This window comes from Chionomys nivalis, chromosome 14, assembly GCF_950005125.1.
Source record: "Chionomys nivalis chromosome 14, mChiNiv1.1, whole genome shotgun sequence".
Lineage (NCBI taxonomy): Eukaryota > Metazoa > Chordata > Mammalia > Rodentia > Cricetidae > Chionomys > Chionomys nivalis.
This window is the reverse complement of record NC_080099.1, coordinates 43,966,798-43,981,076: the sequence shown is the minus strand read 5'-3', so window position 1 is coordinate 43,981,076 and position 14,279 is coordinate 43,966,798. Positions and strand designations below refer to the sequence as shown.

The 14,279-nt window shown below is 42.4% G+C and overlaps 1 protein-coding gene across 1 annotated transcript in view; it reads left to right on the top strand.

The window, feature by feature from the left end:
- Ndfip1 (Nedd4 family interacting protein 1) overlaps window positions 1–9,789 on the top strand; it is a 44,996-nt gene extending 35,207 nt beyond the window's left edge. The window contains exons 7-8 of the mRNA XM_057788681.1: window positions 2,394–2,499; window positions 8,843–9,789. Of these exons, the coding sequence (XP_057644664.1) occupies window positions 2,394–2,497 (104 nt within the window). The 3' untranslated portion in view covers window positions 2,498–2,499; window positions 8,843–9,789. The remainder of the gene's footprint in view (window positions 1–2,393; window positions 2,500–8,842) is intronic.
- The last annotated feature ends 4,490 nt before the right edge of the window (window positions 9,790–14,279 follow it).

The following is a 14,279-nucleotide window of genomic DNA, read 5'->3' as shown; positions in this document are numbered from 1 at the left end:
ATAACAGCAAAAAGGGGGTTTTGATGAGGCATTGGTGACACATGCCTTTAATCCCAGTACTCAGGCGGCAGAGACAGGTGGATCTCTGAATTCAAGGCTAGCCTCATCTGTAGAGTGAGGATAACCAAGACTCCACAGAGATTCTGTTTCAAATAAAAACAAAAAACAAAACAAAACAAAAAAAAAAACAGATGCTGGGGTAGGACTTTGTGTACCTTTGTGTGTTTGTACCCTCTATTTGACGGGTGTGCTTGCATCCTCTCTGGGAGCTTCTGTAGGAATCTGTTCAGAGCACGTTCAACTTGGTGGCTGCAGTTAACCTACACTAGTAGTTTATTTACCCCATTTTTTATTATTGTTGCTATTATTTTGGTTCAAGACAGGGTTTCTTTATGTATCCCTGGCTGTCCTGAAACTCATGTAGATCAGGCTGTCTTTGAACTCACAGAGATCCACTTGTCTCTGCCTCTTGTGTGCTGAGATTAAAGATATCTACCACCACCACCACTGCCTGGCCAAAGCCCCCCTTTCCCTTCCCTTCCCTTCCCTTCCCTTTCCCTTTCCCTTTCCCTTTCCCTTTCCCTTTCCCTTTCCTTTTGTCGTTCCCCCTGCCTCTACCTCCTGAGTGCTGGGATTAAAGGCGCCACCACCCCCCGGCTCCCCCTTTTTAAAATATTAATCTTTCCAAGTTACTCCAGCTATTTTTAAAGTTGTTTTAAATTAGTTGGCAGCATTTAAAAATGTTGTAAGCTTTTCTTAGTAGTTGAAATATTTATCAAAAATTCACCTGCATTCCCAAGTAGTACCTGTTGGTCCCTCCATTCCAATGATTGAGCTCCCATTTCAGGAGAACAAGCATATGAGCATATGCTGTATTTCTGGTTTGAAATCAAACTGAATGGTATTATTAGTCTCAACACAGATATCTTGGTTTTTAATCAAAGAAAGAGGAATAGAGGAACTTTTCACCACTGAGTTTATTTTAAAATTCTTCAGACAAATTAGGCTAATAATTGCTTGGGGCTGGGAGAGAGGAGGTGGGAGCAGGTGAATGAACAGCTACTAACTAAGGTTCAGGGGTTGGGAAGGTGATGACAAACATGCTGTGAAATTAGATCGGGAGCCTGGGAGCACTCGGGAGGCGGCCTGGTCTACAGAGTTCCAGGAGAGCTGAAGGACTATTACACAGAGAAATCCTGTCTTGAAAAACAAAACAAGGGGCTGGAGAGATGGCTCTGCGATTAAGAGCACTGACTGCTCTTCAGGAGGACCTAGGTTCAACTCTCAGCACCCACATGGCAACTCGCAACTGTTTGTAACTCTAAGATCTGACACCCTCAAACAGACTGCAGGTGAAAAACTAATACATAAAAAATTAAAAAAAAACAAGAAAAAACAAAATTAGATTGTGGTTGTACAAGTCAGTCAGTAAATACATTAAAACTCGTGTATTGTATACAATGAACTTTATAACATGCAAATTGTATCAGTAAAAATATTGAAATCTTGTTAGAGTGTCTCTGAAGGAAGGTCAAGAGCGTGTTTTCATTGGAGGGGCATATCACCACCTGAGGGGCGCATGTGTAAGCATGGCACTGTCAAACCGCCTTTAAGAGTAGAAAACTGGAGCTTACATAAGTGGATGCTGACATCTAGTGGACAGTATTGTGTACTGTTGGCAGAAAAAGAAAAAGATTAGAATTAAGCTGGAGAAAAGTAAAGTTGTATGTGCCTGTAATCCCAGAATACTCCAGAGATGGAGGCTGGAAAATTAGGAGTTCAAGACCAGCCTCTGTACTGAGACCATATTCAGAAAACAAAACAACAAAACCCGTTTATCATCACTCCTTTTGATATTAATTGTGTGGATGCTGTTTGGGGACTCAGCAGGGAGATTCTGTAGGCTTCCCAGTGAGGCTTCCACATGCAAATGTTTGGTTCCATTTTACATTCCAGAACCTTTTTTTTTTTTAAAAAATATTTATTTATTTATTTATTCATTATGTACACAATATTCTGTCTGTGTGTATGTCTGCAGGCCAGAAGAGGGCACCAGACCTCATTACCGATGGTTGTGAGCCACCATGTGGTTGCTGGGAATTGAACTCAGGACCTTTGGAAGAGCAGGCAATGCTCTTAACCACTGAGCCATGTCTCCAGCCCCATTCCAGAACCTTTTGAGACCAATTAGATCCTATGCAAAAGAGGTGTTTACTTGAGATTATGTCTGCCCATTGAAAAGTGGGCACTGTGATAGGAAAGCCCCTAGAGATGCCTGTATTAATAGGCTTCAGCAGGAAAATGGCTTGTTCTTGTTACAAGGGGGTACTTCTGGGGGGCGAACTTAATGTAGGAATTAGAAGTTCATTCTTGACTTTTCTTTTTTTATTTAGGCTTTCTCCTGTTTCTCAGAGGATTTATCAATTACGCAAAAGTTCGGAAGATGCCAGAAACTTTCTCAAATCTCCCCAGGACCAGAGTTCTCTTTATTTATTAAAGGTAATGAAGGAGGGATGGGGGCGCTGTTTTCTAGTTGCATTGTGATCATTTGATACATTCCGAGTGAGATTCTGTGACGGGTATATAAATGTCCAGAAAAGGAGGACATACAGACTCCTTGCCTTGTCGCGTTTTTATCAGAGGGGTGGCGTCTGCAGAAAGATGTTGATGAGGGTGAGGGAGAAGAGAAATCTTTTGCCAGCATAAAGAACCGGAGTAGTAATAGGGGTGCAAGTAAGGTATTGATGGTGTGATCGAACCCATAGGCCTCCTCCCTCTCCCACAACCTCAGAGCCCCAGAATGTCCTGCAGAGAATGCTCTGAGGGAAGTTGGCAGGCACATTTGGGGTAGGTCCTTTTACTTGAGCTACTGACAAGCCCACTAAGGCATCTATTTCTTACAATTAGTCATTGAGCCTTTCCAGCAGCCAGTTTTCAGGATCATACTCAGAATTCATCACTCTGGTGGAGAGGAAACTCAAATCCAAGGGAAGGAGAGACCTTTCCTTTACCTGGAACATTTAGGTTGTTTCCAGGTTCTGGCTATGACAAACAAAGCTACTGTGAGCATAGTTGAGCACATGTCCTTGTGGACGATTGAGCATCCTTTGGATGTATACCCAAAAGTGGTATTAGTGGGTCTTGAGGAAGGTTGTTTCCTAATTTTCTGAGAAATCGCCACACTGACGTCCAAAGAAGCTGCACCAGCCTGCACTCCCCCCAGCAATGCGGGAATGTTGTCCCCCTTTCCCCACAGTCTCTCCAGCATAGGTTGTCATCAGTGTTTTTGATCTTGGCCATTCTTGCAGGTGTAAGAATTTCAGAGTTGTTTTGATTTGCATTTCTCTGATGACTAAGGATGTTGAACATTTCCTTAAGTTTCTTTCAGCCATTTTAGATTCCTCTGTTGAGAATTCTCTGTTTAGGTCTGTACTCCATTTTTTTTATTGGATTATGTGATCTTTTGGTGTTCAATTTCTTGAGTTCATTGTATATTTTGGAGATCAGATCTCTGTCTGATGTGGCGTTAGTGGAGATCTTTCCCCATTCTGTAGGCTGTTGTTTTGTCTTGTTGACCATGTCCTTTGCTTTACAAAAGCTTTTCAGTTTCAGGAGGTCCCATTTATTAATTGTTTCTCTCAGTGTCTGTGCTGCTGGGGTTCTATTTAGGAAGTGGTTCCCTGTGCCAATGCGTTCAAGTGTACTTCCCACTTTCTCTTCTATAAGGTTCAGTGTGGGTGGCTTTATGTCGAGGTCTTTGATACATTTGGATTTGAGTTTTGTGCATGGTGATAGATTGGGTCTATTTTCATTTTTCTATGTGTGGATATCCAGTTATGCCAGCACCACTTGTTAAATATGTCTTTTTTCCCCCATTTGATATTTTTTGCTTCTTTATCAAATATCAGGTGTTTGATTGTGGATGTGTGGATTGATATCTGGGTCTTCTGTTCGGTTCCATTGGTCCTCCTGTCTGTTCTTATGCCAGTACCAGGCTTTTTTTTTTTCAGTACTGAAGCTCTGTAGTAGAGATTGAAGTCAGGGATTGTGATGCCTCCAGAAGTTCTTTTATTGTACAGGATTGTTTTGGATTTGCTTTTCCAAATGAAGTTGAGTACCGTTCTTTCGAGGTATTTGAAGAATTTTGCTGGGATTTTGATGGGAGAGTGTTAAATTTTTGGGATATTTCTGAGTGGTCTAGATTGAAAGTCATGAATCTGGGGCTGGAGAGACGGCTCAGTGGTTAAGAGCACTGGCTGCTCTTCCAGAGGTCCTGAGTTCAATTTCCAGCAACCATATGATGGCTCACAGCCATCTGTAATGAGATATGGCGCCCTCTTCTGGTGTGCGGGCATATATGCAGGCAGAATGTTATGTATATAATAAATAAATAAATCTTTAAAAGAAAGTCATGAATCTGCCGGGCCATGTTTGCAGCACCAGTCTTGAAGACAGTGCTGGTGCTGTGGGAGCTGGTCAGGAACTGGTTTGAGTAAGGCTGCTGCAGTGCGCTTTAGAGGCAGTCAGAAAAAAGAAAAGAAAATAGCAGTGAATGAGAGCTCTCTGAGGGCACCAGAACAGTTCCTGCTTTCTGCCTAGTGTCAGTGTACTGGTTAGTATGAAATCACTCAGATAGGCCCAGAGAGTCTAGAGCATCAGGTGAAGGGGATGGATTGGAAAGCAGTGCTTTCAGTTCTAACTGCTTCCTTACCAATTAGCTCTCAGAATTCTTAGGAGGGAAATGGTTAGGGTCTGTAGATATGAGTGATTTTTGCTTATTGAAAAGACTAAAACCTCTGTCCAGATCCACATGTAGAACACTTGTTTTCTTTAGTTGACAGACATTTTGGTTAGAAGTTACAGTAAAACCATCATGTGAAGTATTACGGCATTACTCCATTGCATCTGACTTTCTTTCGTGGTGATATCCTTCATTAGAAGCTAGCTGTAGGCTTACCTGTGCCAGAAAGACCACAGGTACAGAATTTCGGAAGTAACTCTATGGTAGAAAGTAACACACCTTTCATTCTGGATTCAGCTTGGTGCTTACAGAAGCTGTTAGAACAGAGACCTCTCTTACTGTGTGCTGTGTTGTGCTGGGAGTCTCTGAATTTGAGGTCAGCCTGGTCTACATCGTTCCAGGACAGCAAGGGCTTTGTAGAGAGACTCTGTCTAAAAACATAAACCAAAAGGAAGAGAGACTTCTAGGCTATCCAGTATATAGGACAAACAAAAATAACTATAAAGTGTTCCCAGTAGACTGAACCCATGGGGGCTGGAGCAATGGCTCTGCAGTTAAAAGCACTTGCTCTTTCAGAGGACCGGGTTTTGGTTGCCCGGAACTCTGTACTTCAGACTGGCCTCAAACTCAAATATTCACCTGCTTCTGCCTCCCAAGTGCTGAGATAAAAGGTATGTGCCACCACTACCTGGACCATAAGTTTCTTAAAGAAAAAGACCGTCTTTAACAACTGAAGCAGGAGTTAGAGAGTTTGTGACTATGGTAGAGCAGTAATCAAACACCCTTTCACAGCTCACTCAGGCTCTAGGGAAAAATGGTACACTGATAGCTTGCCACCCACAGTCCCAGAACTGGGAAGACTGAGACAGGAGGATGATACTGAGTTAGATATGGGAGGTAGTGAGTTACAGGCCGGCTTTGAATATGTCTCAGTAAAACAAATGAAAAAGTACATAGTTAACTAAATAACTCAACACTTTTACCTATTTGCAAGAAAAGTCAGCAGAGGTCTCTATGAGTGGGCATAGTGATACCAGTTGTGGCTATGGAAGCAGCAGAAAGCCTGTACCTTTTATATTACTCAAGTGATAATGTTCTTCCTTTACTGAAAGTGTGCTTTTATAGAACACACCTTGGTGTATAATACAAGGGCAAGCTGCTGTTGCTGGAGAACTCTCCTGTAGCTGTGGCACTCCAGAGCATGTGCACAGTGCATTGCACAGCTTTTTTTTTTAAAGCCTCATTAACCCTTTATACTTTTGAACTTGAAAAACTTCTCTTTTTGAGAATTTCGTGTCTTTTCATCTTCACTTCTTCCCTTCCAACTATTCCTGCATCTCACAGCTCTGTCAAATTATTGCTACACATGTATGTTATATACACACACAAAACTTGCTGAGGCCATTTAGTGTTCCTCCAATTTTTCAAGCTTGTTTTTTCTGTGGGTTTTTTTTTTTGGGGGGGGGGTGTTTTTGTTGTTGTTTTGTTTTGTTTTTTGGTTTTTTTGTTGTTGTTGTTGATTTTGCTTCTGTGTTTCTCAAGACAGGGTTTCTCTGTGTAGCCCTGGCTATGCTGGAACTCACTCTGTAGACCATACTGGCCTTGAACCCACGAAAATCAACCTGCCTCTGCCCCCGAGTACTGAATTAAAGGTGTGCACCACCAACAACCAGCAGTATTTTTGGTTTTTGGTTTTTTTTAAGGCATTGTCTCCATAGATAACTCAGACTGTCCTTAAACAACTCCTTCCTCAACTTGAGTGCCACCGTGATCACAGCATGCCACCACCCACTGTAGTGGCTGCTTTACTGTTTCGCTGTGTCAAAACACCCAACAAGCAGCTTGAAGGAGGAGCTTACTGTGGCTCCCAGTTTGAGAAGATAGTGGTAGGGAAGGCATGGCAGTATGGCCGTGAGCCGACTGGTCACATGGCATCTGCATTTGAGAAGCGAGGATGAATGCTGATGTTCAGTCTCGCTCCTTTCTTCAGTCTGGATCCTCCAGCAGGATGTTACGTAACTCTGAGTCCTGTTAAAGCTGTTTATAAAGCAGCAGGGACTAACTGGTGGGGAAGTTACCTGTATTCCAGTGTGTCCTGCAGTTGGACTTGGCGGTCATCGACTCTTGGTTTTCATCTGTTCATCAAAACTGATGAAGGGGCAATGACTTGAGTTTGTTAGGCCTCGGTAGAACGGCCTCCAGGCAGGAGCCATAGGTTCCTTTTTGTCTGTGCTCATGTTTCCAGTCTGAGTCCTCCAGTGTCGATGATGAGTTAGTTGTCTGTCACTTTGTGTTCTTGGTGTGAAAGGCAATCCATACCAGTGATCTACCAGACAGGGTTGAATCTGGAGTTGTGGCAGATGTTGGCAGGTTCCCTGACTATTTGAATCTTCTTTGCATGTTGGTGCCTTTTAAGCTTATATGGTCTAAGGAGAAACAAAACAAAAGGAATAGCAAGGTTTTCTGTGGTTTTTACTACACTCTGGAGAGATGGGAAAGGGGACACTAAAGACTCATATCATAGATGATCCCATCCATTGTCATGCAGCATTGGATGCCAAAAAGTAGTTCCTTATACTTGTTAAAGTAATTGTATGTGTGTCCCTAGTGCTCTTTCTTTGGGCATTACAATGAGGAATTACTCAACATTTTTCCCCACACCACCTCCACAAGAACTGAACCAGTGTGTTTGTACAGGGCTGAGACTGTGATCAGTGACACATCTCTGTTTAGCATTCAAGGCCCTGAGTTCAGTTCCCAGCCCAGGAGAGGAGGGCAGGGACACACATAGACACAGACATCATCTTGAAAGTATACATTTCAGGTGCTGGGGAGATGGCTCAGTGGTTAAGGGCACTGCCTGTTCTTCCAGATGACCTGGGTTCAATTCCCAGCAACTAGATGGCAGCTCACAACTGCTTGTAATTCTAGTTCCAAGGGATTTGACACCTTCACACCAATGCACATAAAATAAAGTTAAATACACTTTTAAAAAATTTTTTAAAAAAAAGTATACATGTCTGTCATATTACTTTTTAAAAGTTGATTAGGAATTGCATGTTGCTGTGATCCAGCTGCCCTCACTCCCCCTGACTGACAGTGGAACTTCCTTGTGGTCTGTAATTGACAAGGATGTTTGTGTTCTTTCTGGCTAGTGGATCTCCACAGAAGGAATAGAGGTATAAAAGGTTGCTGGGCAAAATAAAGGTTGCTGTTCTTCCACCTGAAAAGAAGCCTCTGTGTCTCAATCCCAGAGCCCCTGCACCAGTCTTAGCTATCCAGGCTACGCTGGCTGCAGCAGCGTATATTCTGAAAAACAGGCTTCCTGCACACATTGGTTTGAAATTTTCTGCAGCATATTTGTAGGCTAGGACAGGTGAGTTTACTATGCTCACTTTTTAACTTTGCCACAGTTTACAGAGAGAGTGACATCATTGGGTATCCCCACTGCAGTTCACTGTGTGAGAGCTGACAGAATCATCAAGTGAATGCTAACAACAGTGGATTAGGAAATGGTCCTGTTCTAGTCTGTCCTAAGGAGAATAACTGGAGGATGAAGAACCACTGCTTCCATTTGTCCTTTTTTAGAACAGAAGAGAAAAGAATGAGAAACTCCTGATCCCTTTTTTTTTTTTTTTTTTTTTTTAAAGAAAAAACATCCTGGGGCTGGAGAGTTGGCTCAGCAGTTAAGAGCACTTGCTGCTCTTCCAGAGGACCAGGGTTCAATTCTCAGCACCCACATGGTGGTCAAAGCCATCTTTAACTGCAGTGTCCTTTTTTGACCTCGGAGAGCACTGCCCACATGTGGTGCACAGATGGACATGCAGATAAAACACCCATACACATAAAATAAAATTCTCTCTTTAGAGAGAATGTATCAGTAATTTATAGTGTGTGTTTGGGGGGGGGGGGCGCTTGATGTTAAGAACTGAAAGTTGACTGTTCATTGGCTACTATGATGTCCATGTATAGTAATCTTCAAATTATGTTGAAATATACCACAAATGTCTCAAAACATCTTGTCTTCTGTGACTACATCCTGTTTCTAGTCAAAATAGCAGGCTAACTAGAGATTGACTATTCAATGTCCTTCTTTGGCAGATGGTTTCTGGCAAAGGCCTTCCTGCACTGATGAAGTCCCTTGAGAAGCGCGTGCACCTGCAGGAAGTGAATCACCACCAGAATGGAGGAACAGTCACCTGCTTTAAAAAATAAAAGTACTGTTGAAAAAGATCATTTCTCTCTATTTGTTCCTAGGTGTAAAATGTTAATAGTTAATGCAGAATTCTGTAATCATCGAATCATTAGTGGTTAATGTTTGAAAAAGCTCTTGCAATCAAGTCTGTGATGTATTATTAATAATGCCTTATATATTGTTTGTAGTCATTTTAAATAGCATGAGCCATGCCCCTGTAGTCAGTAGGGGGCAATCTTGCTTTATTCATTCTCCATCTCAAAGAAGATTTGAAATTACAGATTAGTGTAAGCTGTGCATAAAGCTGGCTGTTTGAAAGGGGGTTTTCTCAAAAGTCAAAACTTTGGTTATGACTGCATTTCTGCACATAATCCATATTTCCTGTTCAAATTAATCTAGAAATATGTTAAATTGTACTGTGTGTGAACACCTGGAAGCAAAACCATAGTGCAAAAGTCATTGTAGTGTTAAAAAGATGTTCTCAATTGGTACATAAGCATTAATTTTTCATAGTCTCTACTCAGAAATTACCTTTTCATTCTGTAGTTCTGTGTACAAAGGAATTCTAAAGGCATTTGTCATTGTATAAAATGGAAAGGGCAAAGGCAGATTCAGATTAAATACTAAACGTTATTCTGGACACGGGCTAGAATCCCAGAGGGTCAGGAACCAAGAATTAGCTTGGAACTTTTGAGAGGATCCCTAACATTCTGTACTCCTTGCTTTTACAACTGTTATAACTGTAGAATGATGTGCTTGCTGCCCAAGTGCTAGCTCACTTTGGTTGCTATATTAAACTGTAAATACAATAGAACATTAATAAATGTCTCTTGTGTAGCACCTTTTACTGTAATCAGTGTTTAATTTTGGAGTTTAAAGTTCTTGACTGTGACTGCATTTTCTAATCTTACACAATAATCCAGAATATATTCTAAAAATTAAAACTTTGTGTCTTAATTATGGTTTTATTGCTGTGGGAAAAAAATATCACAGCCAAGTCAGGCGTGGTGCATGCATGCCTTTAATCTCAACTCTCGGGAGGCAGAGGCAGTCAGATCTCTGAGTTCCAGGACAGCCAGTGTTACACAGAGAAACCTTGTCTCAAAAAAAAACTGCTTGGTGAAGAAAGGGTTTATTTCAGTTTATAGTTCCACAACACAGTCCACCACTGAGGGAAGTCAGGGTAAGAACTCAAGGCAGGGACCTGCAGGAGGGAACTGGAGCAGAGACCGTGGAAAAGTGCTGCTTGCTGGTTTATCTTCCATGGCTCCCAGGACCTCCTGTCCACAGTGAACTGGGCCCTCCCAAACCTATTATCAGTTAAGAAAATGCACACAAGCCAGTCTGGAGGTGGGTATTCTCTCAGTTTAGGTTCCTTCTTCCTAACTCTAACTTGGGTCAAGCTGTCATAAAACTGGCCAACACACTATGATTGCATTTCTGCACACAGTTCATGTTTGTACACTCACAAATTGGAGTAGAAGTCTCCCCTTTCACGTCTCACTCTGTCCATTCCTACAGTATCTGAACATTGCCCCTACAAAAGACATTAGACCAAAGTAGAAGGAGCATGGCGAGCCTGCAGAAGCTGCTGTGGAACTCGCTGTCGGCTTCCTTCTGGTGCCACCACCACAGAAAGCCTGCGTGGATCATTGACCGTCTTCCTCTGTTTAACACAGCCTATGACTTAAGGAATGAACGGGAAAGGGTCCTGATGCCTCCACATCTTTATTGCTATTTATTTGTATTAATTTAAAGACAAGTGGTAGTCATATTAGCCATTTTTTTACACCATATTCTACTTAGATGAAATATAAAGAAAAATATGTCACAAGGTTTCAAACTACCTTGTAAACCAGCACTAGCATGTATGATAGTTATAAAAGTGCTCATTTGCTGCCTGGGAACAACCTAGGAAGTCTTTGGGGTGTTGGTATATAATACATAGAAACATTAAGTTGTCTGAAACTAAACAAACATCAGAGCCTCCTGGAATTGCTTTGTTATGTATTGTGTATGTTGTATTATTTTACTTTATTTATTGGGTTTTTGGAGACAGGGTTTCTCTGTGTAACAGTCCTAGCTGTCTTGGGACTCACTCTGTAGACTCACTCTGAAATCCAGCTGCCTCTGCCTCCTGAGCACTGGGATTAAAGGCGTGCGCCTCTGCCGGTCAGTTTTTTTATTTTTTGAGACAGGCGCTCACTAATGTAACTTTAGCTGGCCTGAAATCTAATGTAGACCAAGTTGGCCTTGAACTTATGTCAGCCCTCAAGCCTTTACCTTCTGAGTGCTGTCATTACAGATGTGTGTCACTGCATCCTGCCTAGATTGACAAATCAATAGTTGCAACCATATGATTGGTTATTATTGTGTATTATTGTTCTGTTTTGTGAGGGGCTTCCTGTTGAGCCCAGGCTGCTATTGACTTCTCGTCCCTCCTGCCCAAGCCTCACGGCATCGTCTACCACCACGCTCAGCTGTATAGTCTTGTTTAAAGATGATAGTCTCTGAAATCCCCCTCCATCAGATTATACCAGTCAGACATTTTTATGACCACTTGTGTCTTAATTCCTGAATGAAAACAATCTGGATATAGAAATGCAGCAGAGAACTATTAAAATGGTCATGCAGAACAGTAAAATATGATAAAGGGTAGAGGTTTTAATAAATTACTTGGAAGAAGATAGGAAGGAAACACGGCTTGCTTAGGTTTAGAATGAATTGGCTTGGGTCAACACCATCGCGCTCTGTAATTGCCATTTGAAGCAGGCGTGCGTATGCTTAGCACATTGTGTAATTGTCATTCCTTTTTCTGGAAAGCACTAGATTGTTTGGCAATAAACGGCATTGATAAATTTCCTTATGAAGAAATAGTAAACACAGGATTGGAGAGATGGCTCAGCGGTTAAGAGCACCAACTGCTATTCCAGAGCACCTGGGTTCAAACCCCAGCACCCACATGGCAGCTCCCAGCTGTAACTCCTGTTCCACAGGTTCTGACACCCTCACACAGACATATCTGATGACATACATAAAACCAGTGTACATAAAAATAAATTTTTAAAAGAAGAAATAGTGGCCGGGCAGTGGTGACGCACACCTTTAGTCCCAGCACTCGGGAGGCAGAAGCAGACCAACCTGGTCTACAAGAGCTAGTTCCAGGACAGGCTCCAAAGCTACAGAGAAACCCTGTCTTGGGGGGGGGGGGGGGGGGAATAGTGAACACAGAGCTGGTAAGATATAGCTTAATTTGTCCCCTCTGCTGGTGTCCAATTGGTCTGTTTTCAGCTACTTGGAAGATAATTGCCTTCCAGTAAAGATGACTTGGGGAATAATGAAGGTGTAACATGGTGCAGAATATGAAAGGTGTTTCCATAGATGGTTAGGATGTGTGGTGGTGGTGGTTAGTTTTAGTTTGTCTAGTTTGGAGGCTATCTAGTGTCTGCATCTACTGCACTTGGTAAAATGAGTTGGCCGGGATCGTTACCAGACCAGGATTGAAGGGTCAGTTTGGGTGTGTACCCGTGTACTGTTGCACAGTAGTTCTCGCTGAAGTCATGTGACCTCCTTAGCTGCAGGAGGGCTGTGGGTAGTCATAGGTTGGTTGCTAGGGGAAAACCCCTCTGAAAAAAGCCCACCAGGAATTTCCAAAGGGAAAAGGAAATTTAGCTTGAAGGGAAAAGATTATGAACCTGATATTTTACCATCCTCATTTCTTTGTTGAAGGTTGGTTTACTTATTTGTAGATGTGTGTGTGTCCCTATGAGCAAATGTGCCAGTGTGGAGGTGCCCGTGGAAGCCAGAAGAGCTGGAGTGCTGGTGATTGTGAACTGCTGGGATTTGAACTCAGGTCCTCTCTGTTGAGCAGCAAACACTCTCCAGCCCTGCTTTTGTTTTGAGACAAAGTTGCATTTTCCCTGCTTGGCTAGAATTCACTCTGTATGTAGCCTAAGGTGGCCTCAATCTCAACAGCATCTTCCTGCTTTGGGCCCGCAGGATCACAGGCATTTGCCAGCATAGCCGCCTCACCCATTCCTGCAAGAGGCTGTTCTATAGCCATCTCATCGTGTCACCTACAGCCGCCTGGCTGTGAAAGAGCTGCTGTCCCTGCTGGTAAGATTTTAAGCACTCCATCTACTGCATAATGTTCTCATTTAGTTTCATATTTTGAAGCAGGATCTCACCTTGTAACCCAGGTTATGTATACCAGGCTGGCCTTGAGCTCATAGTTTTGCCTGTCTCAATAAAATCTTGAGTGAGGCAACCCAGACACAGAAAGACAATTATCACATGTACTCACTCATAAGTGGTTTTTAAACATAAAGAAAACCAGCACACAAATCACAATCCCAGAGAACCTAGACCACAATAAGGACCTAAGAGAGACCATACATAGGTCTAATCTACATGGGAAGTAGAAAAAGACAAGATCTGAGTAAATTAGGAGTATGGGAACCTTGGGAGAGGGTTGAAGGGGAGGGGCACAGAGAAAAATATAGAGAAATATAGAGCTAAATAAAAATAATAAAAACAAAAATAAATTCTTGTACCCCCACACTCGGCCTTATTGCAGTGTTTTAATCTCCCGTGCACACTTGTCCAAGTTGGCCACTTAAAGGGTAAGTGCATTATTACTCAGAGGTTCTGGTTTAATTTGATCCCAATCCTTCCTTAAAACGACTGTTTTCATTTTTTTTTGAGATTTATTTATTTATTATGTATACAACATTCTGTCTGGATGTTTGCCTACAGGCCATAAGAGGGAGCCAGATCTCATTACAGATGGTTGTAAGCCATCATGTGGTTGCTGGGAATTGAACTCAGGACCTCTGGAAGAGCAACCTGTACTCTTAACCACTGAACCATCTCTCCAGCCCTTGTTTTCATTTCTTCATTTTCCAAAAAGCATTGTCTTCTAATTTGGAGGTTTAATCCAAAATTCATCAGTTGGCAAAGTAGTGGGGATGTGGTATGGAGTCCATGTGAAGGATGCACAGGGACCTGGGCATATCCCCAGCACAGCCCCCGTTTCCCCCACCAGCAGCAGAAACTCAGATGAGGCCGGAGAGATGGCTCAGTGGGTTTAGCATTTGCTGTGCAAGCTTGAGGGCCTGAGTTCAAGTCCTCAGGACCCAGGTTAAGTGAGTGTCTGTCCCTGTATTCTGTAGAAAGATGGGTGGATAAAGGAGCATCCTTCGATGCTCTATGAGCCAATTGTCATTCTCAATGGGAAAATACAAGAGACCCTGACTCAAAATAAAGTACGAACTGAGGTCCTCTGACCTCCAGATAATCATGTTTCCTATAGCATATGTGTACCAGCACACACATACACACACA